Source organism: Tupaia chinensis, unplaced genomic scaffold (assembly GCF_000334495.1).
Source record: "Tupaia chinensis unplaced genomic scaffold, TupChi_1.0 Scaffold000097_1, whole genome shotgun sequence".
NCBI classification, from domain to species: Eukaryota; Metazoa; Chordata; class Mammalia; order Scandentia; family Tupaiidae; genus Tupaia; species Tupaia belangeri.
Window position 1 is genome coordinate 2,175,471 of NW_006159559.1, and position 23,971 is coordinate 2,199,441.

At 36.5% G+C, this 23,971-nt stretch overlaps 1 protein-coding gene across 2 annotated transcripts in view; it reads right to left on the reverse strand.

Annotated features, from left to right (window-relative positions):
- The window catches only part of PHIP (PHIP subunit of CUL4-Ring ligase complex), a gene marked incomplete at its 5' end in the record, with an annotated part of 157,081 nt that overhangs the window by 11,528 nt on the left and 121,582 nt on the right, over positions 1-23,971 (reverse strand). For both annotated transcript variants that reach the window (XM_014585861.2, XM_014585862.2), the window contains 10 exon segments: positions 1,653-1,805; positions 6,030-6,179; positions 6,958-7,008; positions 7,324-7,393; positions 8,971-9,096; positions 14,114-14,234; positions 15,395-15,550; positions 19,468-19,529; positions 19,711-19,822; positions 23,797-23,879. In XM_014585861.2, coding sequence (XP_014441347.1) covers positions 1,653-1,805; positions 6,030-6,179; positions 6,958-7,008; positions 7,324-7,393; positions 8,971-9,096; positions 14,114-14,234; positions 15,395-15,550; positions 19,468-19,529; positions 19,711-19,822; positions 23,797-23,879 — 1,084 coding nt within the window.

The following is a 23,971-nucleotide window of genomic DNA, read 5'->3' on the forward strand; positions in this document are numbered from 1 at the left end:
ACAAAACTTTTCATGCTGACTCTTCTGATATGGAAACTATTCCTGATGGCTTGAACCTCCTTTTCACTGCTATCTAATACTAGCATCTTTCCTTTCTCATTTCACTGCTATATAATGTCCCTTTGTAATGTCCTGTTTGGCCAAAGAGAGGTAAATTATATTTATATTTTACTTTTTTTTAAATTGATAGAGGGCACATGAGCGAACTAGAGAGACAGAGAGATAAAAAGGAAAGAAGCATATTCTAATGGGGTCTGTTCATACCACAATCCTCTTTCCTCCATTCTTCCTTCCCTTAAGATCATAGGCATGCACACAAATGAGTCTGGGCATGTTTCAAGCCACTGTGGCCAAGATTCAAGCCATGGCTGGTTATGTGGGATCCAGCTCACTCCACAAAGCATTTAACTACTGTGCTACAGAGCCGGCCCTGTTTTACCCCTTTAAAAAAAAATTATTCAATGTGGAGGTTCCTCAAAACCTATAAATAAAACTACCATATGACCCAATAATCAAACTCCTTGATATTTATCAAAAGGATAGCAAAACTCTTAGTTGAAAAGACACTTGCACATCCTTGTTTACCGCAGCATTATTCACAACTGCTGAGACACAGAATCAAATAAGAGTCCAAGAACTAGTGACTGGACTGAAAAAATGTGGTACATGTACACAATATTTTACTCACCCATAAGGAATGAGACCCAGTTATTTGATACAAAGTGGGTGAATAAGGATTCAATGGTAAGTGAAGTAAGCAGATTATGAAAGGCAAACACTGTATATCCCTGCTCAATATATACCAAATCTCAGCATGCTATGGCACAAACTGAAAGATCTGAAGAAGGACAGGTGTAGATACCAGAGACTGTATGAGACTGGGATGGGCAGTGAGAAGGGGGGAGGGGCTCAGAGAAGAAATACTTGGTAGACATATGAACGAAAATTTTTTTTGTTAAAAATCATGTATATAATAGTATCTTTGATTTGACTGTCATATCCTATATGCATACTTTGAAAATCTATACTATGTGCTATGGAGATATACAATGATTAAATGTGAATAGAAATCATAATTATTTTTTAAAAGTGTTCTTATTTATTTAGAAAGATAGAGGAGAGAGAGAAAGAAAGAGAACACAAGCACCCTCAACAAGGTCTCATACACAATTCTCCCTCAAACCTTCCCAGCCAGCTAGGAACACAAGCACATGCCTAATGAGTACAAGTGAACCTGGGAACTGAACCCAGATCTTCCATATGGGCTTCTACCATTGGAGAGCACTGCGCTACTGCTGCTCTACTGTGCCTGGCCGCATTTTTACTTATTTTTGTAACTATTCCCAAAAATGCTACTTTCCAATAATGCTGAAAACAGCTGTGGAAGTTAGCTGAAGGCTACAGTGTATACTAGGACAGTCTGTATCTATTCAACCACACTACTTCAAGAAAAATAACCATGTCTAAATATCTAAGAATAACATCAGTGTTATTTCATAGAAGGAACTGGAGGTATGATTTCTTTTTCCACTAGGACACCATCAAGAACATTAACAGAAAGTTAATTTTGCTCTAACTTTTAAATAAAAGTAACAATTAGCGATTTAACATACTTTTCCACTAAAACACAAGAAAATAATCTAATTATATACCCTGGATCTTTTGCTTGGAGTGTATGCTTTGGAATTACTAAAAATAAGTCTGACATCTTTACATAACTCCATTGGTGACTCATAATTTCCAGCCTCTAAAGTTTCTCTAACAGTAGCAAAATCCATTGGAGTGTCAATAATGTCTCTGTAGTCCTAGGAGAGAAAAAAAACAGTTGGTATTATTTTCATCACTAAAATAAAGCATTACTTCACATCACAAGGATTCATATAGGATTTTTGTGATAAGTGCAAGTCCTTGAACTATTAAAAATCACTCTTTTCCCTTCCAGGGCTACGTTTTTTTCTAATAACTTTTACTTAGTTTGTGCTCTGTCTATTTTATTGAAATCAACAAAGAAATTTTTTCAGTCAAGAACAAAAACCTAATTTTTTCCCTGGGGGCCTATGGGAAAGTGAAGTTTTGTTTAAAAAGAACAATAAAGGAGTAACAAAAAAACTCTACAACTTTAATACAAATATTAAGTTTGCTGGGGAGTGAGGGAAACACCAAATTCTCTACCAGCTATAAATTCTAAAATCTGTTGGCTCAATGAAACACAACTATAACTTTTTTCCTGGAAGAATTATTTAATTGTATTTATTATTATTTTGAAATTTGCTACAGGGCACATGAACTCACAAGAGTGAGTCAGAGAGAGAGAACACAAGTAAGAGAGATAAGGCAAAAGCAAGCCCCAGGTCCAGGACTCGATCCATGGTCAGCCATGGGGGAGTCCAGCACCTCAACCACCGCATCATCTGAGGCTCCACAACTGTAACTTTAAAATTCGGAGAAAGAAAAAACAATGAAGTATGCCAACAACTAATTATGTGGATGCCTGAGTTCTAGGAACTCAAGTTTGGTTCAACTCCTGGTAGTTTTTACCAATTAAGAATTATGACTATAGGGCCATCAAGTGGCATGGGTGGTTAAGGCACTGGACTCCCACATGTCAGTCAGCAGTTTGAGTCCTGGACCTAGAAGCTTGCTTTCTTACTTTCCTTCTACCTCTGTTTCTCCCTGTAAAGCACAAGAGCCCTATAGCAAAATTTTAAAAATAATAATCATAACATAAATAAAATAATTCCTCAAAAAAGAGAATTATGACTGAACAGTTGTCACAAAATCTATACATCAGTATCATCACCTAAGGTTTCTACTTGGTCAACTGCATATGAAATATGGCAAGAAAATATACACAAGTCAAAGTAGTAGAGCAAAAAAATGATCAGAACACAGTATTTAGTAAGAACAAAGAGTATCACACCTTTTCAATGTAACTATTTTTCAAAGTATAATCATTAAGTAAAATGAATGGTTTGGACCAGTCTCAGGTCTCTTCCATTTTTTTTCTACCTGTTTTAGCATTAGATTTTGTTTCTTCCTTTTTCCCCATTTATTTATTTGTCTATCTGCTGTGATTTTCAAGATGCCAGGTCTGAGACTCGAACTGATCAACAATGTGGGACTCCAGTGCATGAAGCACCATACCACCTACTGGCGACTTGTCTTGGAAGTTTTGACACTGACTTACACACTGAAGTTTTCATATGACAATACACTCACTTATTTTTAGGTGATTTTTTCTGTAATATTCTGTTAAGGAACCCCATATTGCAAAATGTTTATCAACCCCCCAAAAATTTTTGGTCATTAATTCCTTGAATACTGCCCTTTCCCATTCATTCTATTCCTTTTCTTTTTTTTAAGAATTATTTTTTATTTAACTTCATTTATTTTAACTTGACCAGAGAGGAACAGAGAGAGAGAAAGTGAGAAAGCAAGCCAGGACTCAAACCATTGTGGGCTACGTGGGAGTCTGGTGCCATTAACCACCACGCCACCTGCCGATCCCCCATTCTATCTATTCTTATTCAAATTTTTCTTAGATATATTTTGAATCTTCTCATTCTATCCAAACTATCGTTTAGTCTCGCTTTCAGACTTTGCACATCTTTATAATATGGTTTATGACATTCTATATAATGCCATATATATTACGGCCATGTGCAATCCCTTCTCTTCCATTCTCCTCCTGGGATTTTTGGACACACATGTATATGTACCGACATGATTTTCAAGCTGCCAGCTTCAGAACTTGAACCACTGTCAGACATGTGGCAATCCAGTGCCTGAACCACCACACCACCTGCTGTCCTTGATCTAATTTGTTTCTAAAGCTGCCTAATAAGTTTAATTTCAGTGATGTTATATTTCATTTCCAGAATTCCAATTAATTGGTTTTGTTTTTATTTATTTATACGATTTCACAATTTTTTTGGGGGGGAAGATTTTTGCTATAGGGCACATGCGCTCACCAGAAAGACAGAGACAGACAGAGAGATAGAAAGCAAGAAATCATCCCCCAGGGGGGATGGCTATGCCCCAGTCGCTCCATTTTCCTCTTAGGGTCCTGGGCACACATGCACACATGCCCGGCGTGAGTTTAAGCCACCAGGCCCAGGACTTAAACTGTGGTCAACTACATGAGAGTCCGGCGACATAGCCATTACGCTAACTGCTGGTCCCAAGATTATCAGCACAAGTTTTGGGGAGGAGGGTGCGAATATTTGCTGTTTCTGTTGTCTTATACATGGTAGATTATTCCCTCCCCCACTTATTTATTTATTTATTAAATCATTAGTTCACCTTCAGTAGGGATTGGTTTGTTTCCATAACAAATTTTTTTTTTTAAAGGATTTTGCATAAGGGCACATGAACTCACCAGAGACAGACAGAAACAGTGACAGGGAAAGTGAGAAAAAAGGAGGGATGACCATGATACAGTCCCTTCTCCTCCATTCTCTTCCTGGGACCTTGGGCATTTATGCATATGTTTCTTTGGTGATTTTCAAGCCACTGAGACCAGGGCTGGAACCGTGGCTGGCTATGTGGGAGTCCAGCAACATAAACAGTATGTCACCTGCTGGTCCCACCATGATGAATTTCTACACCACATGGGTAATACTGTACATTTGGACTCTAGATTCATGCATATAAAAAGCTTAGGAGATTTCTCTTTTCTTGCACTAGAGCCATTAGTAGAGACATTCCTCATTGAGTAAGGAACTATTTTGCTCTTTTCGGAGTGTAGTCCTTCAACAATCCTGGTTTATAGGGGGCCCTCAGTTTCAAATTCCTTCTTCACCATGGCCAAATCTTTACCTCCATTTGCACAGTATTAATATGTGGGCCTCTAGAATCTAAATGTTAAGGTTTATTCTTTTTATTCTTTTCTGGGAAAAGTCCAAAATACAAATAACTATAAACAGTGGATAAATTATAACTTATTTTTAAAAATACACGGTTCGACTTTCAAGAAACAAAGGATAATCCACGGGTTCTGAAAACAGAGAGAGAACTGAAAATAAGAACACAATAGCATCAGTTCAGTTTTTCTAGAGTCTTTTTTTATTTTTTTTTGAAAAAGAAGTTCTAGTTAATTAGCCCAAATATCTCATTGCTGGAATTAAAAATTCCTCTCTACATTGAAGAGTCCATGTTTTCAGCTTCGTGATAAGAAAAAAGTCATTTAATACTTATCTATTGATGTAATATTTCTATTCTTACCATTGCAAAAGAAGAATATGTATGTAAAAAAAAAATGATACCACATCTAGGTCATGTCTTACAAAACATTTTTAATTTCACTTGAAATCATTAACGTTATCTGAACTGTGAAACCTTTTTGTTTTTCTTACTCCAAAGTTTAGATTGTTATGACTACATGCAAAAATAAATACATGGATCATGTTAACTCTTTTTCCATGTAGGCTATACAGATCATACATTGGCATAACTAAACACATAAAATAATAATGCCATCCTGCATTTATATATAGTGCTTTACTGTTTAAAATAGATTTTTAAAAAATTGCCAGAGTGCACACGCGCTTTCCGGAGAGAGGAAGGAGAGAGGTAGGCACACCCCTGGTGAATGGTCATGCTGCAATATCCTTTCTTTGATTTATCCTTCCTTTCTGGATTTTGGGTATGTAGGTACACACACCCAGCATGTATTTCAAGCCCCCACTTCTGGACTGACACAGTCAGTCATGAGGAATCCAGTTCCCTTAACCATCAGGCCATGGCTGGTCCTAAAACTATTTTTATTTATTCTCATTTCATCTCCACAACCCTGTAAGGAAGCAGTAAAAGCAGATATAGTAATGAAACACAATCCTTTGAAATCTTAGTTCAGAGGCTTCTTCCATTTTACCACACTGTTCAACTTAAATTCTCCATATAACCAAATGGATAATAAGCACATATATAAAATACTGAATACATTATAATAAGTATTCATGTAAGTAGCCAATTGTCAAGTATACAATATATAAAAACTAATAGATAAAGAAAATACTTCCAATACTTACTGGATATTCAAGGAGATCTACTGGCTGACGGAAAGGCTCTGAATCTTCACATTGAAATATGAGATTTAACAATTCTTGACACTGCTTCTTCCATGCCTGAATATCATAAGACTGAGCTCTATTACGCAATCTTCTTCTAGGTTGATGGTCCTGAAACAAAAATGTCCAATTAGCACAACAAAATCTGTATTCTTTATTATTTATTTATTTATTTTAATAGTTTGTATATTTTGAGCTGGCCCTGTTAGGAGAGCCAGAATCCCATATGGCTGGTGGCAATTTGAATGTCAACCTCTGTGACTTGAAAACCATGCTATTATGTGCATGCCCCAAATCTTGACAGGATGAAGAAATAGAGAAGGTATTAAGGTGTGACTGCACCCCACTGGGGTGCTTTCTCTCTCTCTGGAGAGTGAATGCACCCCCCCGCCCTCTGAGTGATGAAAACACAGTTTATTTTCTGAAAAGTGATAGGGGAGGGACAAAGGGAGATAGAGGGACAGGCGAGCACCCTTGACAAGGTCTTCACATCAGGATCCTCTCCCAAGCCCTGCAATCAGCCAAGATTGCTGGTTTGCCCAAGTACTGAGACAGATCCAGTATAAGCTTTAGCAGATGGTGTCCAGAATCACAAAATAGTGCCTCTACTTTCTTCACCAGTGCACGTGGGCCTCAAATTTGCATTTTTAATGCAGCCCTAATTAGTTTATATGCAGTAATTCAAATAAAGCAAACAATCATTCATCTAGTTTTAAAAAACATGAATTTTGTAACTGAATCTCATTTGGAAGTAATACTGGGTTGTTGGAAAAGTCATGATACATTTTTGCATAGAAAAATACGCCTTGACTTTTCCGACAACCTAGTATTTAATTTCTCTTTAAAAATGATAAATGCAAGACAGAAACAAAAACAAAAACTACATTACCTTCCTTTTTCGGGTAGAAGTTCCTGGCACATCAGCATCTTTCTCATCTTCCTTTAAAGCAAAAATTTATCAGATTCATAAAACATCATATGTTTCACTATACTGTATAGTTGTTAAATTATCAATTATTTTGAAAACCCCTAAGGTGTATGCTAAGATACTTAACTCATTAAAAATGTTTCTCTCTGTTCAAAAAAGAATCTGTAATTAAAACAGGGATATTCTGAATATCATCTAAAAAGATGGAAAGTATAACAATGGACAAACAATAATTTTAACAGCTTTTACCTAAAAGCCACAATGTGTAAATTTCGTTTTACATACAGAAAAATACTAATGTAGTAATCATAATGAAATATTACCTACCTCAGAGTCAGATAAAACTTTCTTCTTCATTGAATTGTAAAGTGGAATTATGTTATAACAAGTCTGATCCCTAACAATAAGAAGGAAATGTTAATAGAGCTAAAACATTTCTTCCTTTAAACTCTGTTCCTAAAAGCAGGTTCTAAATATAAGCTGAACTGAAGAAGTCTTTTCTTTGGTTGACTCCAATACTCTGTGCACACATCTCCAACTGCCTTTTCCATTCTTCAGTCAAAAAGGAAAGTTAACACAACACCTGTATTAGCTTTCCATTCCCTTCTTTCTTTTTATTCTTTCTTAAGAGAAATTTTTGCTATGGGGGTGTGCCCTCACTGAAGGGACAGAGAGAAACAGAGAGACAGAAAGTGAGAATTCACCCTGGGGCTGTGGCCACACTATAATCTTTTTTCCTCCACTCTCTCAGGATTTTGGGCACACACACACAAGTACCTGGTGTGAGTTTCAAGCCACCAGCTCTGGAACTTGAACTGCGGTATGCCATATGGGAGTCTAGCAACGTAACCATTACACCATCTGCTGGTCCCTCTTTATTCTCTAATGTAGGAATTCTCCACATTTCTCCACCTCACCAGAGTATGGGACACACATGTACATGTATAGGGCATGTTTATCAAGCTGCTGTATCTGGGATTTGAACTGTGGTTAACCAAGTAGAATTTGTTTTCTACACACAGAGCTTAACCATTGTTCCATGGAGCTGGCCCCACAGCAGTTTTGTCCAAAATACGCAACTCAGTTCTCTGACTTCAATTTTAAGAGCTCACTTCATTGTATGACTACGAGAAATCTAGAAGATAAGGTAAAAAATGTGCTTGTGCCTTAATAAACTGTAGTCATCACTCTTGCTTATGGGGGGGCCAATAAATAAGAAAATAAACTTGACTTTCAGAAAGAATAATATTAAAAGCTGATATTCATTTACCATGCAACTACAGATAAATTAAACCTTTCTAAAAGTCTTATTATTTTCTTCAAGTAAAATTCCAGAAGATTTTTCCCCATCTATAAGATTCTTTAGCTTAGAAGTATTAATGTAGGTAAGATAATACATGTTCAGTAAACCTTTACTATTATTACTGTCCAACAGTTGGATTGAGAAAAGATGCATGTTTTTACTTTAAAAGATGAATCCAACTGTAATACAATTTCTATGATTTCATAGTTAGTATTAGTCAATAAATAAAATGTTTCTTGTTTAAATATGGACACATGGTTTCCATTTTAAGAAGAACTACATTTATGCAATAGCAAGGGACATTATACATATCAACAATCATTATACCGAAGCCAGAAGTGTTGTGGTGGTTAAGGAGCTGGACATCAAAATGGTCAATTGCAGTTTGGGTCCCAGAAACAGTGGCTTGAAACTCACACCAGGTGCATGTGTGGGTGTGCCAAGAATCCCAAGAGGAGAATAAAGGAGAAGGGACTGGCCATCTCCCTACAATGGTATTTCTCACTTTCCCCTCCTTCTGTCTCTCTAGGAAGTACACATACCCTATGGCAAAGCACTTTAAAAAAAAAAAAGAAAGAAAAAAACGATATTTTGACTTTTATAATTTTACATTATAAAATAGCACCATTAGTTATTACAACTACTATAATTAAGTACAAAAAATAACTCACTTTATGAAATGTAGAAGAAGATCAGTCACAAATTTAGCAGATTTTACAATAGGGCTTCCAGGCTCATTAAATGTTCGTGTATTATGCTCTATATAGCGAACCTCCCACATCAGGGAAGAAACCCGCCTTTAAGAAAATAAAATAGAAAAGTCTTAACCTCATTATGCTTAGAAATATGTATATGTCATTTAAAACCATTACATTGTGCCTTTAATTTGTCTAATAACAACATCCACATCTTAAAAAGTCATTTTCAAAAAGGAATAACCCCACTTTTGCTAGGAGAAAAGAAGAAAAACATTAACCATGCATTTGTATAGAAAATGCATGGAATGAAACACACCAGACTATTAATGGTGACTTCTTTTTGAAAGGGAGACTATCTACAGTGGGAGTGGCAGAAGGAGAAATGGAAGAGTTTTTAAGCTTTGCTTTATATATTTCTGTCACATATGGTGTCATTATTGGTAATAAGCAGCCCTGACTTCTATACAAAGAAGGAAATAAGTCATTTTAATCTCATATACTGGTAATCAAATGACTTCTAAAAATGAAGGTTAACTGACAATCTGTTTATAAGATATAAAAACATGGTGAATGTACTTATCAAGAAGGTAACTAAATGAGAATTATTTTCCAAATACTTAATTAACAATGCTAAAATCAATTCTGGTGGCTTATAGTTTTATTTCTGAAAATAAAGAAACATTCAAAGACAACTTCTGAGAATATCATCCAATATGCAACAAAACTTAATAAAGAAAACACCTAGAAGGGAACCAGCAGTTAGTGTAATGGCTATGTCGCTAGACTCCCACGTAGTCGACCATGGTTCGAGTCCCGGACCCGGTGGCTTAAAACTCATGCCAGGCGCGTGTGTGTGCATGCCCAAGATCCCGAGAAGAGAATGGAGGGAAAGGGACTGCGGCATGGCCATCCCCCTGGGAGGTGATTTCTCGCTTTCTGTCTCTCTGTCTGTCTCTGTCTGTCTGGCGAGTGCATGCGCCTTATAGCAAAAACTTCTTCAAAAAAAGAAAAAAAAAACCTTACTATTTGTGAACAGAAATCTATATAATTAAAAAACTCACATTATATATTAGATCATTAGGGAAGTCATGATGTTATTTGTCTATGCAAAAATGTATCATGACTTGCTGAATGACCCAATTATGGATACAGAGGCATAGAAAACTGTAAGGTCAGGGAGGAAGCAGGAAAAAAAAAAAAACAACAACAAAAAACTTTAAACATGGGCCATCAAATGGCAAAGTGGTTAAAGTGCTAGACTCCCAAAAGGTTGACCATTATTTGAGTCCTGGATCCGGTGTCTTGGAACTCATGCTGAGCACATGCGTGTGCATACCCAAAATCCCAAGAGGAAAAGAGAGTGTGGTATAGCTATTTCCCTAGAGGGTGATTTCTCACTTTCTCTCTCTCTTTCTCCAGTGGGCACAAGCGCCCTATGGCAAAAACCTTAAAACAACAGCAACAACAAACTAACAGTAAAATAGCACGTAGTATTAAATTAAGACAGTATCTCAGGTTTATCACTATATTATCAGGTTGGAAAATAGGCAATTTCTAGAATGGTCTTCAAACAGTTATGAAAAATATATGTTACAAAAAAAACACACAAATTTTATTTTATTTTTTGCACTGAAATAAACTGTTACTTTGATTCCCATTTTCCACAAACTTTTTAAAGTATCATCTTAAGTTCCGTTTTCCACAATTTCCCCCCTCCCCACCACCAGAAAGGTTTAGATATTAGGCTAATGCCAAAAAAGGCTATTAAAACTACAGTGTTTCTGGAAATAGGGTACACCTCAGAAATGGGAAAAGTATTTCTGTGAGAAAGTTTAAGATGATGGAAGATGCAAGCAGTTTATCTTTGTAGCAGTCATCCAACCGCATCCCCTCCTATGTCTTCTCCATCTCTGAAGTACTAAGTATAATAACCTCTAAGTATTAGCAATTTCTGGTTCTAGGCAGAAAGAAGAATATAGTAGGTCGCCAGAAAAGTCATGATGTATTTTTCTATACAAAAATGTGTCATGACTTCTCTGACAACCCAATATAATTGAGGATACAGAAGCACAGCTGAATATAGTTGAAAGCAATAGCTGAAAATTTCTTCTCCATTTTTCTTTTAAACTTTTTTTTTTAAGAGATTTTTGCTGTAGGGCACATGCGCTTGGGAGAGACAGAGACAGAAAGTGAGAAAAGTTTTCAGAAACTGAAGTTCACTATCTTAAGTTTCATTTTACTTTATTTTACTTTATTTTTTGCCATAGGGCACATGTACTCCCTAGGAGATGAGAGAGAGAGAGAGAGAGAGAGAGACCTCCCAGGGAGGATGGCTATGCTGTAATCCCTTCTCCACCATTCTTTCCAAATTTTGAGAAAGCACAAACACAAGGCTGGTGTGATTTTTCAGGCCACCAGGTCCGGGAATGAAACTGCAAATTTGGCAATGTGGGATCCAGACCTCAGACCTCAACCACCATGACATGTGCTGGCCCTCTTTCTATTTTTTTAAATGGCCAGAGGGTACATAAGCTACACAGATAACATGCACCCCTCTCCCCCGCAAGTGGTGCGTGGTCATACTGCAATCCTCTCTATTCCACTTCTCTATCTAGTCAGGATTTGAGGCGCGCGCACGCACACACACACACACACACACACACACACACACACACACTCGCTCACTCACTCCTGGCCTGTGTTTCTAGTCACAAGAGCTGTCTACGGCTATACCACCCTGAACGCGCCTGATCTAGTCAAGGGCTGTGATTTGAACCATGGTCCACCATTTGGGATATGGCTCTCACTATATAGTGCTTCACTACTATGCTATGGACTGGCCCTATCTTAGTTTAATTTCAGTAGCTATGGCAAATGCTAATGGCATGTAGTCATGATGTTATTTGTCTATGACAGCATAAGACAGTCCCTCATGACAAAGAATTTGAGACATAAATATTAACAATGCTGCTGTTGAGAAACCCTGTGTTAATAAGGAATTAACATTTTCAGTGTCAGGTACACAAATATAACTTAGGAAATGAGAAGAACAAAAGGTGCATGTTACACAGAAAAACTTAAAACAAAATATGAATTTAAAGCTTTCTCAAGTTAAAATAAGGAACAACAAAAAGGACTATACTAACATAAAACTGGTCACAAAAACATTTTTTTTTTTTTTTAATTTGCCAGAGCTCATGTGACTGCCAGAGAGACAGGGAAAGCAACAGAATACCTCCACAGGCATATCATGCCACAATTCCTTCTCCATTTTTCCTTCTTTCAATTTTATGCACACATGCACATGCACTCAGCATGATTTTCAAGCCACCACATCCGGGACTCAAATTGTGTGGTTGGCGGTGCAGGATCCAGTCAACTTAACTGGCCTAGAGAGGCCACCAGGCGGTCCCCAAATAAAGTTTTAATGTAACACTATACATATTCAAGTGATGTTGGTCTGCTTAGCAAAAGTCATACAAGAAAAATTAAAACTATTTCTTCATTATGTAAAAACTACAGATTTGAAATTACTTTTTGACAGAACATTTTTTTTGGGGGAAGGAGAGGTTTTTCCTATAGGGTATGTGCGCTCATCAGAAAGACAGAGAAACAGAGAGACAGAAAGCAAGAAATTACTCCCTGGGGGGATGGCCACGCTATAATCCCTTCTCCTCTATTCTCCTCTTAGAATCCTGGGCATGCACGCACACACCATGAGTTTAAGCCACCGAGCCCGGGACTCAAACCGTGGTCAACTACATGGGAGTCCAGCGAAATAGCCACTACACTAACTGCTGGTCATGACAGAACATTTTAAACAATACACCTACAAAGCCTGTATAAGATAAAGAACTCAATATTTATTGAAATTGTTAATTATAAAATGAAAATTAATTGAAAGTATGTCTGGGTTTTCAACTGCAGTTCTATATCTCACTAATATATAACTGAAAAATGGAATCTTTTCCATTTTATTTTATTAAACTGAATATAAGCAAAATAGTAAAACACAATGTTCCATATTTTTTTCAAAAAAATTTTAAAGACTTATTTAATTTTCTTTCTTTCTTTTTTTCTTTTTTGTTAAATAATTTGACCAGAGCAAGATACACACAGAGAAAGAAAGAGGGAAAGTGTGAAAGTAAGACACCAGGTCCAGGACTCGAACCGTGGTTGGCCATATGTGGGAATGTCCAGTGCTTTAACCAACACACCACCTGCTGGTCCCTGTTTCATATTTTTTTTAAACCCATAAACATATTATAGACACAAAAAATCAAATACGTTGGATTGCTTTATAAAACACAATATGAAAGGAATAGCAGGTGGAATGGTGGTTAAGGTACTGGATTTCCACATGGCCAACCATAGGATCTTGGATCCAGCAGCTTAAAAATCAAGCCTGTGTATGTGTGTGCATGCCTGCCCAAAATCCCAACCAGAGAATGGAGGGCACTGTGGTCATTCATAAAAATCCTGCTCCCACCAGCAAATGATTGCTCACTTTTCTTCTGTCTGTCTCTCTCTAGCAAGTGTAAGCGCCTTGTGGCAAAAAAACTAACAAACAAACAAAAAACTAAACAAATTAATCAATAAAAGGATAGCGAGCATCATATCTTACCAGAATCTAAGAATACCTTTATATAGGAACCATATCACAAATGTGGTCTACAGACCAGCAGCACTAGCTTACTGGGTACTACTTAGAAATGCAGAATCTCAGGCTCTACTCCAAATTTACTGAAAAGCTTATTATCTTTTTCTTAAAGTTTATTTTAAGAAACAGAGATTAGACAAGACAGACAGGGACGCCTCACAGGGTCTTGGCATGCCACAATCCTCCTCACCAGCCTTCCATCCAGCCAGGATTGCAGGTGTACCCTGCATGTTCAAGTTGACCTGGGATCTGAACCCTGGGCCTTCCTGTATGGCTCCATTATCACACAATAGCACTGTACCATCTGTGTCACCAAGTTGGGCCCAGAGTCTACTTTTTAACATGATCCCCACAGGAATCACACACATATAAAAGATAATAAACATTGTTATAGAAGATCAGTAAAGAGTGAATGGATCATTTAGCTTTCTTTTGGTAGGAGCTAATGGTTCTAACCTGTAAAATCTGTTTTCCAGTCTTTGTTTAATTGTACTTAGATCCGTTGGATATGCCACTACAGTACAATACATGGGATATGCTTGCAGATCCACAGGGGCCACAAATGCTGAAGCAATATCTAAAATAAATAAATAATGTAATAAATTTATTTTTTGTATGCTTAAAATAATACCAGGGAGACTTCTGCTTGAATTAAGACGTAAATCCTAATTTATATCATCAGTCTGTCACTGTTTTTTCACAGAAAATACACAAGAAGTTGTCATAAAGAAGGGTCTCACTTTTTACTGGTCTACATTTATACTGTAAAATTCAAGGGAAATTTTTTATTCCTAGAAATGACAGAAAATATATAAATCTGACCTACTGTGAACATATGTATACATTTCTATAATTGAAAACTAGTAATTCCTATTAATAAATCTGCATACTACCATGTATTTGACAAACCCATTCTATCATTAACATTCTAACATACAACATTCAAATGTAACTTTTGGCTTTCTCAAAACTTATCACCTTATCTCATCTTTATGACATTAGTCTATGAAATTTCAGGTAAGCAGAAAGGAGAAAAAGCAGAAGCTGACATACCAGTACAGCAAAATCAGAAACTTCACTTTTTGATCACATATGAAAGTTCTTCACATCCTTAATATTAGGTCAGTGCTTATAAGCACATTTCATAATCTGTTGCTCTTTTCTAAGACTTCAGACTTGAATATCTTCCAATCTGTACCTCCAGTGTTTTTAGCTCTTCTTAAGCATGTTGATTTCTCCCTAGACTCTGAAGCTGATTCTTTGCTCACAAATCCAGTTTGTGGGTATTATTTTCTTCCTTTCCCATTTTTTATAATTAAACAAAATAGTTCACATACCTCTCCTCTTCCTCTAAAAAGATCCTCTTGTAATATGTATATATAAAGTTGGAGGTTAACAGGTACCACTATCCATAATTGTAATTCCACTTTCAACCCTCCTCCTCCACATTACATTAAGTCAACTTAAATAGGTCAAGGATTTTCAAATAAACTGAGGTGAATTGAGATTTTTGAGAGGTAATACCGCTGGCATTTCTGCGAGGCACTGACTCTGAAATACAACTTGAGTCACTCCATTTATGACTATTTTTGGTATTTAAATCCTGTGAAAGACCCCATTCAAAAAAGATTCCACTTAAAAGTGTTTGAAAAACACTAACGTATATTGTGTAAAAATTTTCACTTGAATATTAGTAATTTCTTTTTCTTTCTATATGCGTATATTGTTATTATTTACCTAGTGTCATCAACTGGTTTATTCCTGCAACAATTCTCTCACATTCTTCATCTCTTGGATTGGTTCCCCATTCACCATCAAGAGGTTTATAGATTAAAGATCTGCACTCAGTATCAGTTAAAGGAACACTGGTACCCAGTTCTTCAGGAAATACAGCTGAAACATATAGAAAAGCAGATCAGTGAAATAACTTATTTATACTTAGGTTAGCTTTAGAGAATAGAATTGAAGGAGTATTATTAATTTTTTTTTTTTAAGATTTTTTTATGGTAGGGCACACGTGATCACAAGAGACAGAGAGGGAAAGTGAGAAATCACCCCTTGGGTGGATGGCCATGCCACAATCCCTTCTCCTCCATTCTCCTCTCAGACTTTTGGGCAGGCACACACATGTGCCCAGTGTGATTTTCAAGTTATCTGGATCCAAACTACATAGTCAGTCATGTGGTGATCCAGGCACCTTAATCTCCATGTCACCTGCTCAATTCAAAATAAAGTATAATTTTGTAACTATTTGGTTAAAAAAATGAGGGGTGGAGGGCTTGAGGTTGTGTGCCCTTGCAAGAGACAGAGAAAAAGGGGGAGGAAAAAGCACCTCCCATGGTTAATGGTCATGCCACAATTCCTTCACCATCTCTCCCACCTTTTGGGATGTGAGGAAGGCATGCACATGTACTGTCAAACTGCCACGTTGAGACCTCAAATTGCATGTTGGTCATATAGGAACTGGCTTCTTCAACCATTAGGCTACAGAGTGGACTGGTAAATATATTCTTTATTTTTCATACAGGAAAGTATCTTCAAAGGTCAATAAATTTAAATATTTTTAGAAAGAATGAGAGGGAAAGTGACAAAGCATTCCCCATGTGAGATCACACCACAATCCTTTCTCCATACTTTTTTGGATCTTGGGCATGCATGCACACATGCCTGCCATGTTTGTCAAGCCGCTGGGTCTGCAACTGGAACCTTATGGTCAGTCATGGGGGATCTAACAGCTTTTACCACAATGCCACCACCTGGCCCTTTACGTTATTTTTAAAAAGGATCTTAAAAAGATAATCATGGGGCTGGCAGGTGGTGTAATGGTTAAGGCCACTGGACTCCCACATGGCCGACTCTAGTTCAAATCCTGGACCTGGTGGCTTGCTTTCTCACTCTCTCTCTCTTTCTGTCCCTCTCTAGTCAAATTAAAATAAATAAATAAAGCTAAATAAAATAATTTTTAAAAATTAAAAAAAAGATAATAATCATTATTTCTCTGAAACTATAATTAAAAACTTGCTCTACAAATAAGTTAGAGATGAAAGAAAAGTCAGTTCTATAAAATGACCAAAATTTCCAAGTTTTCTGAACCATTTAGAAACTGAATTGCTGTATTTACTTTGAGAAAATACATACTAGTTAAAACAGTTAACATTTTTTAGGAATATTTAACATTATCTCAACTTTTTAATGTAGTAATATTTAAAAAACATTAAACATCAATGAGAGAATTATGAATATCGACAGATGATTCTGATGTTTGCTGCTCTTACCGGATAAAGGTATGTTTCCCACATGTCGGTATCTTTAACATTTTAGCTAAGAGAACCATTAGAGGATGCCTCTGACACAAAGTGTGCCAGGTGATTTTTCCATAGTACTAGACTTCACCAGAGAAACACTGGTAATATGCCATTGTTTGTATACAATCAGAATTCTTCCTTCTCACTAACTATAATTAAACTATATAGGAAGGTATGTATATATATTCAAACAGAACAAAAACAACAAAAATCTACACCCCACAACCCTCCGAGATATTTAGGAAGGCAACAAAATAGTAAATTAGTATCATTAATTTATTTTTTAAATAACCGAGACATTACAACAACTGGCTTCATTTCTCACATATTCACTATAGTCCAATGTGACTTCAAATTCAGACTTCCACAAAAGAAACAAAACCAGAAGATAAGTCACGTATCTTAAGTTCACTAAGGTATTTTTTTAGCTTTAAACAACTCAAATTTAGCAGTTTGATGAAAAATACATTATTAGCATTTGACTTTCAAGGTGGTAATCTCTTTCCTTTTATTTATTTATTTTTAGAGGTTTTTGCCATAGGGAACATGCGCTCACCAGACAGACAGAGAGAGACAGAGAGACAGAAAGCGAGAAATCACCCCCCAGCGGGGGATGGCCATACACGCACACACGCCCGGCATGAGTTTTAAGCCACCGGGTCCGGGACGCGAACCATGGTCGACTACGTGGGAGTCCAGCTATATAGCCATTACGCTAACTGCTGGTCCCCAAAGTAGTAATTTCTGCCAAAAACATATTTTAAACATCATCTTGACCATTTTTTCATTTCTAAGGTTTACTAGATTGGGTTTACTTCCTCTGATAATGATCATTTCTGACTTTCTAGAATATGATAACTACTGAGCCAACTCTTATTTATAAATGATCATTTCTACATTTAAAATGAAGTATTTTTGTTTTAAAAAAGATCTTTATTTTTAATCTGATAGCAAAAATAATATTGTTTAAGAAAATATAATAGTACAGGATAATGTAAAAGATAATTTATGATGTCTTCAAAATTCTTTCTTTTTTTTTTGAATAAGTTTTTGCTATATGGCGCGTGCGCTCACTGGAAAGACAGAGAGAGACAGAGAGTCAGAAAGCGAGAAATCACATCCCTAAGGGGATGGCCATGCTGCAATCCCTTCTCCTCCATTCTCCTCTCAGGATCTTGGGTACACAAGCACATGCACCCGGCCTGAGTTTAAATCACCGGGTATGGGACTTGAACCATGCTCGACAACATGGGAGCCCAGCGACATAGCCATTATACTTACTGCTGGTCCCGATGTCTTCAAAATTCTACACTCTATAAATAATCATTAATAATCTGGAACATAACCTTTTAATCCTTTCCAAGCATATACAATTACGTGTTATGCATTTTACTTTTTGAAAATTAATAGAAAAGGGGCTGAAAGGTAGTATGGTGGATAAGTCGCTGAACTCCTACATGTCGACTGAGGTTAGAGTTCTGGACCTGGCAGTTTGCCTTCTCACTTTCCCTTTCTCTCCCTCTAGTCAAATAGAAAAATATTCATCAACACAATGAAAATAAATAATTCTAAAAAAATTAACATTAAAAAATGGACAATAAAGTAAAAAGAAAAAGCAATCTCTATGCCAACCTTTTCTCAGTATTAGAAAGATGTCATACTCACTGCCTAGGGTTAATTGTTAAATCCTGAGTATGACAGTTATTATTAATTATAACTATGACCTCTTTATTGAATGTCAAGGCTATACAACAAGTGATTTAAAGCTTTTTCTAAATAATTATTTTATTTAACTTTTTAAATTAATTAATTAATTTATCTTAACTTGATCAGAGAGAGAGTGAGAAAAAGAGAAAGTGCGAAAGTAAGCTGCCAAATCCAGGACTTGAACTGCAGTAGGCCACATGAGAGTCCAGCACCCTTAACCACCATGCCGCCTGCTGGAACCTACAGCAAGCACTTTACACATATGCTCTCATTTAATCATCAATACAGTGCTATAAGGTAGACATGAATTTAGACCATTTCAAAGTCTGAGTCTTAAGAATTTGGGGTGTTGAGATTTTATTGAACTTGTTAATATCACAAAGAAAATTATATGGCCAAGATACGAATCTGTATGTCTCAATTAAATGCCTGGCCTCTTAACTATTATGTTATACTCTAAGTATTCTGCTGAAATTACAAACTGTCTCTATCCCCTCCAAGTGCTCACTTTCTAGGGATAAACAATGATTAACAAAACATTTTCATTTTTGTGGTAATGAATTAACTCTAGTCTTTTACTAGATTAGAAATACCAGGAGGATGAGAATTATTGTCTATTTATTCACTGATTTCCCTACCTCAAGCATCAACAGTGGGTATACAAATGTACTTGTTTAATGAACAATTTCAATATGATCCTTACATCAACCCCATGTGATAGCAAGTTAACAAATCAGATTTCTTATTTAAGGAATTAACTCAACAATTCAAACATAAAAAGTTTTATCATACACTTACCATTATTAGGTATAAGTTCCATATCCCATGGACTCATCTTTTCTGTATCTCCATTGTCCCAGCTAAAAGGAAGGAAAATCCTTACATCAAAATCTAAGTATTATGTTTCCATTTTTATAAAATCTTACTATTAAAACAATTGCTTCAATGTTAAAAAGAAGTATATTTATCCCTTTATTAACAGATGATGAAAAATTATCAGGCAAGGCTGACTGAACTAAAATACAACAAATGCTTCCTTACCAAACATTATAGCACTGAAATAAACTATCAGGGTACTCAGGCTGAAGAGGTTCCTGGCTTTCAATTGTCCCAAACCACCAGGCATCATCAATGACTGATCTGAAGCGGTCACCTGGAAAACAAAAGCCATCTCATTAAAGTACATTGCTGCTGCTGCTATTGCTTTTTCATATAACTTAAAATATAGTGCTTTTTCCCAAAGTAAACTTTTAAGGTAAACTGTATAATTTCAGAAGACAGAAGCAGTGGCCCACAAATCCCAAGAATAACTTATTAAATCAGTAATACCAAGGAAAAAAGTGTTTAATAAGCATACACTAAGTTTAACTTAGCCAGCTTCCAATCCCAATTTTTAAAATTTCATGATGGTATGAAGAAATTCATTTGTCTTAAAGTTTTTAATCCACCCACCCAACATTTTAAATTCATTATTCATTCATACATAAACATTTACTCAAATAAAAATATAATTCAGATAATTTCTGGTCTACAAACATTTATAGTCAATTCTCAATTTCTCACTTTCTGTATTCAAGTCTCCCCAACCAACAATCAAGACTTCCGCCTAAAAATAGCAAAAATAGGGGCCAGAAGGTGGCATGAAGGTTAAGGGGCTAGATTCCCATATGGCTAACCATGCTTTAAGCCCCAGACCAGGCAGCTTAAAAATCATGCTGAGTATGCATGCCCAAAATCCCAGGAGAAGGGACTGAGATGTGGCCATTCCCATGGGGGGGGGGAGGGGAAGATACTGAGGTTTTCCCAGATACCAGTCTGAAAGACACAGATTCAAATAACATACCTGTGTGACTTTGAACACAGTAATTAGTTATTTTTGAACTTCAATTTCCTCATCTACTAAATAGAAATGATGATGCCTAGCATCATGGTATTTTTTAGTGTCTATTTAAGGTATTCTTCACATTTTAAACATATAGTTAAGGAAAAAACTGAATCAAGTTACCAACTAATCTGAATCAGTTTTATTTTGAAACTCATACAGAGAAGATTATTCATTTATGTTCTCATTTCTTACCAAAAAATATCTAACAGTTTATAAAGACATACAGCACTGAAAGAACTAAAAGTCAGAAAAACAGGGGGGAGGAATCATAAAAATAAAAAAAGGGGAGACAGAAATAAACAGATATTAATAGAATACAATTGCATGTTGTTGATACACACACACACACACTTCAAAGTTAATGTTGGGCTGGATCTGTGACCTAGTGGTTATGATAGCTGGATCTCACATGGCTGACTACATGGTTTGAGTCCCAGACCCACTGACTTGAGACACACAGGGAACATGTGTGTGGTCTCAAAATTCCAAAAGGAGGGAGGGAGATGGAGGAGAAATGACTGGTGTGTGACTATTCTTCATAGAAGTAACTTTCTCCTTTCCCTCCGTCTCTCTCCCTGTCAATAGCAAATGCATATGCCCTTTAGTTTAAAAAATGGGGGGAGAGAGGGAGAGGGGATAGCAAGCAGGTGGTATGCTAGTTAAAGTGCTGGATCCCACATAGCCAATTCTGTTTAAGCTCAGGACTTGGTGGCTTGAAAAACACATCAAGCAGTGTGCATTTATGCCCAAAATCTCAAGAGGAGAATGAAAAAGGACTGTGGTGTAGCCATCCCCTTTGAGGGAGGGGAGTGATTTCTCACTTTCCCTCACTCTGTCTCCCTGGGGAATGCATGTACCTTACAGCAAGAATAAAAAATAAAAGAAAATTAAAATGTAAGTTTACTCAGGTACAAAAATTCTAAAATCCATGCATTGTTTTCTTCATAATACACATTTCCCCATGAACTTTCTGAAGACTCCCTAAATATATGTGTGAATGTATATGTAAACTTTGAGTATGTATACGTTTAATCCATGTTTATATTCAAGCACTGTAACAAGTAATTTAATGGGAAACATAACCCACTACTAGACTGAGAATCTCTAATTGCTCCTCAGATGTGTATTAGTGAAACTGAGCTTAGCAAGACGCTACTAGGCTACCACGCAATTTAAAAGATTTTTTTTTTTTTGAGAGGTTTTTGCTACAGGGCACGTGCGCTCGCCAGACAGAGAGAGATAGAGAGACAGAAAGCAAGAAATCACCGTCTGGGGGGATGGCCACGCTGCAATCTCTTCTCCATTCTCCTCTCGGGATCTTGGGCATGCGTGCTTGGTTTGAGTTTTAAGCCACCAGGTCCGGGACTCGAACCGTGATCGATTACGTGGGAGTCCAGCGACACAGCCATTACCCTAACTGCTGGTCCCAATAAATAGAATTTTTGATACTACTACAAATTTACAGTAAACATAAGTTTCGCAGATCTATTTCTTCCAACATTGCACAGACTGATAGATTACACTAAAAAGGAAGACCTGGATAATGTATACCTAATCACATTGAATTATTATCTGTAGATTGATAAAAATGAGGATGTAGAGTCCACTATCCAGAGTAAGCCTTAAAACATTCCTGAGCAGAGACTGAAGTAAAAATTACTGTTAATGTAATTTTATAGGGCAGTTTGTAGGTAAATGCATATATTCCCAGATACAAAAGACTGATAAAACACTAATTTAGAATGTTAACCTATAAATAAAGAAAAATAATATAACCCAAATGAGAAAATTCTGGTATTTGTCTACTTAAGTATTTTTAATTTTTTTAATGCTTGCTACTGTTTCTCTGCATAGACTTCTCTCTTGGATGGCAACATCTTTCAGACTAGCTAGGTTCTTCCTTTCTTTCTTAAAGATTTTCTTGCCATAGAGCATGTGTGCTCACAGGAGAGAGGGAAAAAGACATCATCCCCAGGAGATGGCAATGCCATAATTCCCTCTCCTCCAGAAACTTTGGACTTGCACACACATGCATATGGCATGTTTCTCACTCAGGCCACCAGGTCTGGGACTCGAACTGGAGAGTTGGCCATGTGGGATCCAGTGAGCCAACCACCATGCCACCTGCAGGTCTTGGACTGGTTATTTTTTTAAACTTGCTAGTCTGCTACTATCCAGAGACTTTTATTGACTGTTTCCTAGAAATTCCTTTTGAAGTTTCCTATTCTGGACATCCTATTCCCTTGTAGGGATTCTGCATTTTCGCTCTCTTGGTTTAGTCCCTTACTTGATGGAATACATCTCTGAAAGCTTCCAGATAAAAGGTACATGGGTGGGGCTGGCAGGGTGCTGGACTCCCACATGGCTAACTATAGCTCAAGTCCCGAGCTAACATACTACATTCTGTGATGACAAACAGTGGTTATGTTTGAAATTTTAAAAAGAACTATCTTAATGAATAATATTCTCATCTGTACATAAATTAATGCATTGAAATGCCTAAAACTTTCAAGAATTTCAAAGCATCTTTGAGAGCTGCTTACAATACTAATTTTAAAGATTACAATAGGACTAAGCAAACAAAGCAAAACATGTTCATCTTTGTCTTAGTTCAAATTATTACACATTATGTAAAGGCTTCTTTTGGCTTTGAATTTGGATTCTGTAATTAATATTTTTGATAGAAACTGAATTCATCATGTAAAATAGCTTGACAGAAAAGTACTATTACAACAGTGTTAATACATGTAAGAGAAAAATGTTTAGAATTTCAGCCTAACATAATTTAAAGAAATTTCTTTCTTATTTTCAAGATTTGCCAGAGGGCACACATCAGAGAGAGAGAGAGAGATAGAAGAAAATGAGAAAGCATCCCCAGTAGGGAATGATTACCCTTGATCATCTTGCTATCCCTTCTTTTCCATACCTCCCTCCTTTTTGGGACTTCAGGCACATACACTATGCCTGGGATGCTTTTGAAGCTGCCTGATCTGGGACTCAGACTACAGTTAGTCATGTAGTATCTAGCTGCCTTAACCACTATGCTACAGGCTATCCCAAAATTTCATTCTTAAATAGAAATTAAAAAATAGCTCTGACAAGATTTCTTACTTTGCTTTCGATGTTCAACAAGTAGCAGAAAGTAATCTCTAATTATCTTTTTCTAAATTATAAAACAGTACATCACTTACTAGGAAAAAGAGACCGAACGAACACTTCTGGCTTCTAAATAAATTACCCACCTATATTCCACCGCCTATACTTTGCGTCGTCAAATTGTTGTCTCAAGACTAGGAAATCTATAACGTCAGGCATATCATGGTATCTAATTACAAATAGAAACAAACTGATTAGGTCACATACCTAAAAATATCTAAAAGATGTTCAAATTTATCTGAATCTTGAAAAATAATCTAC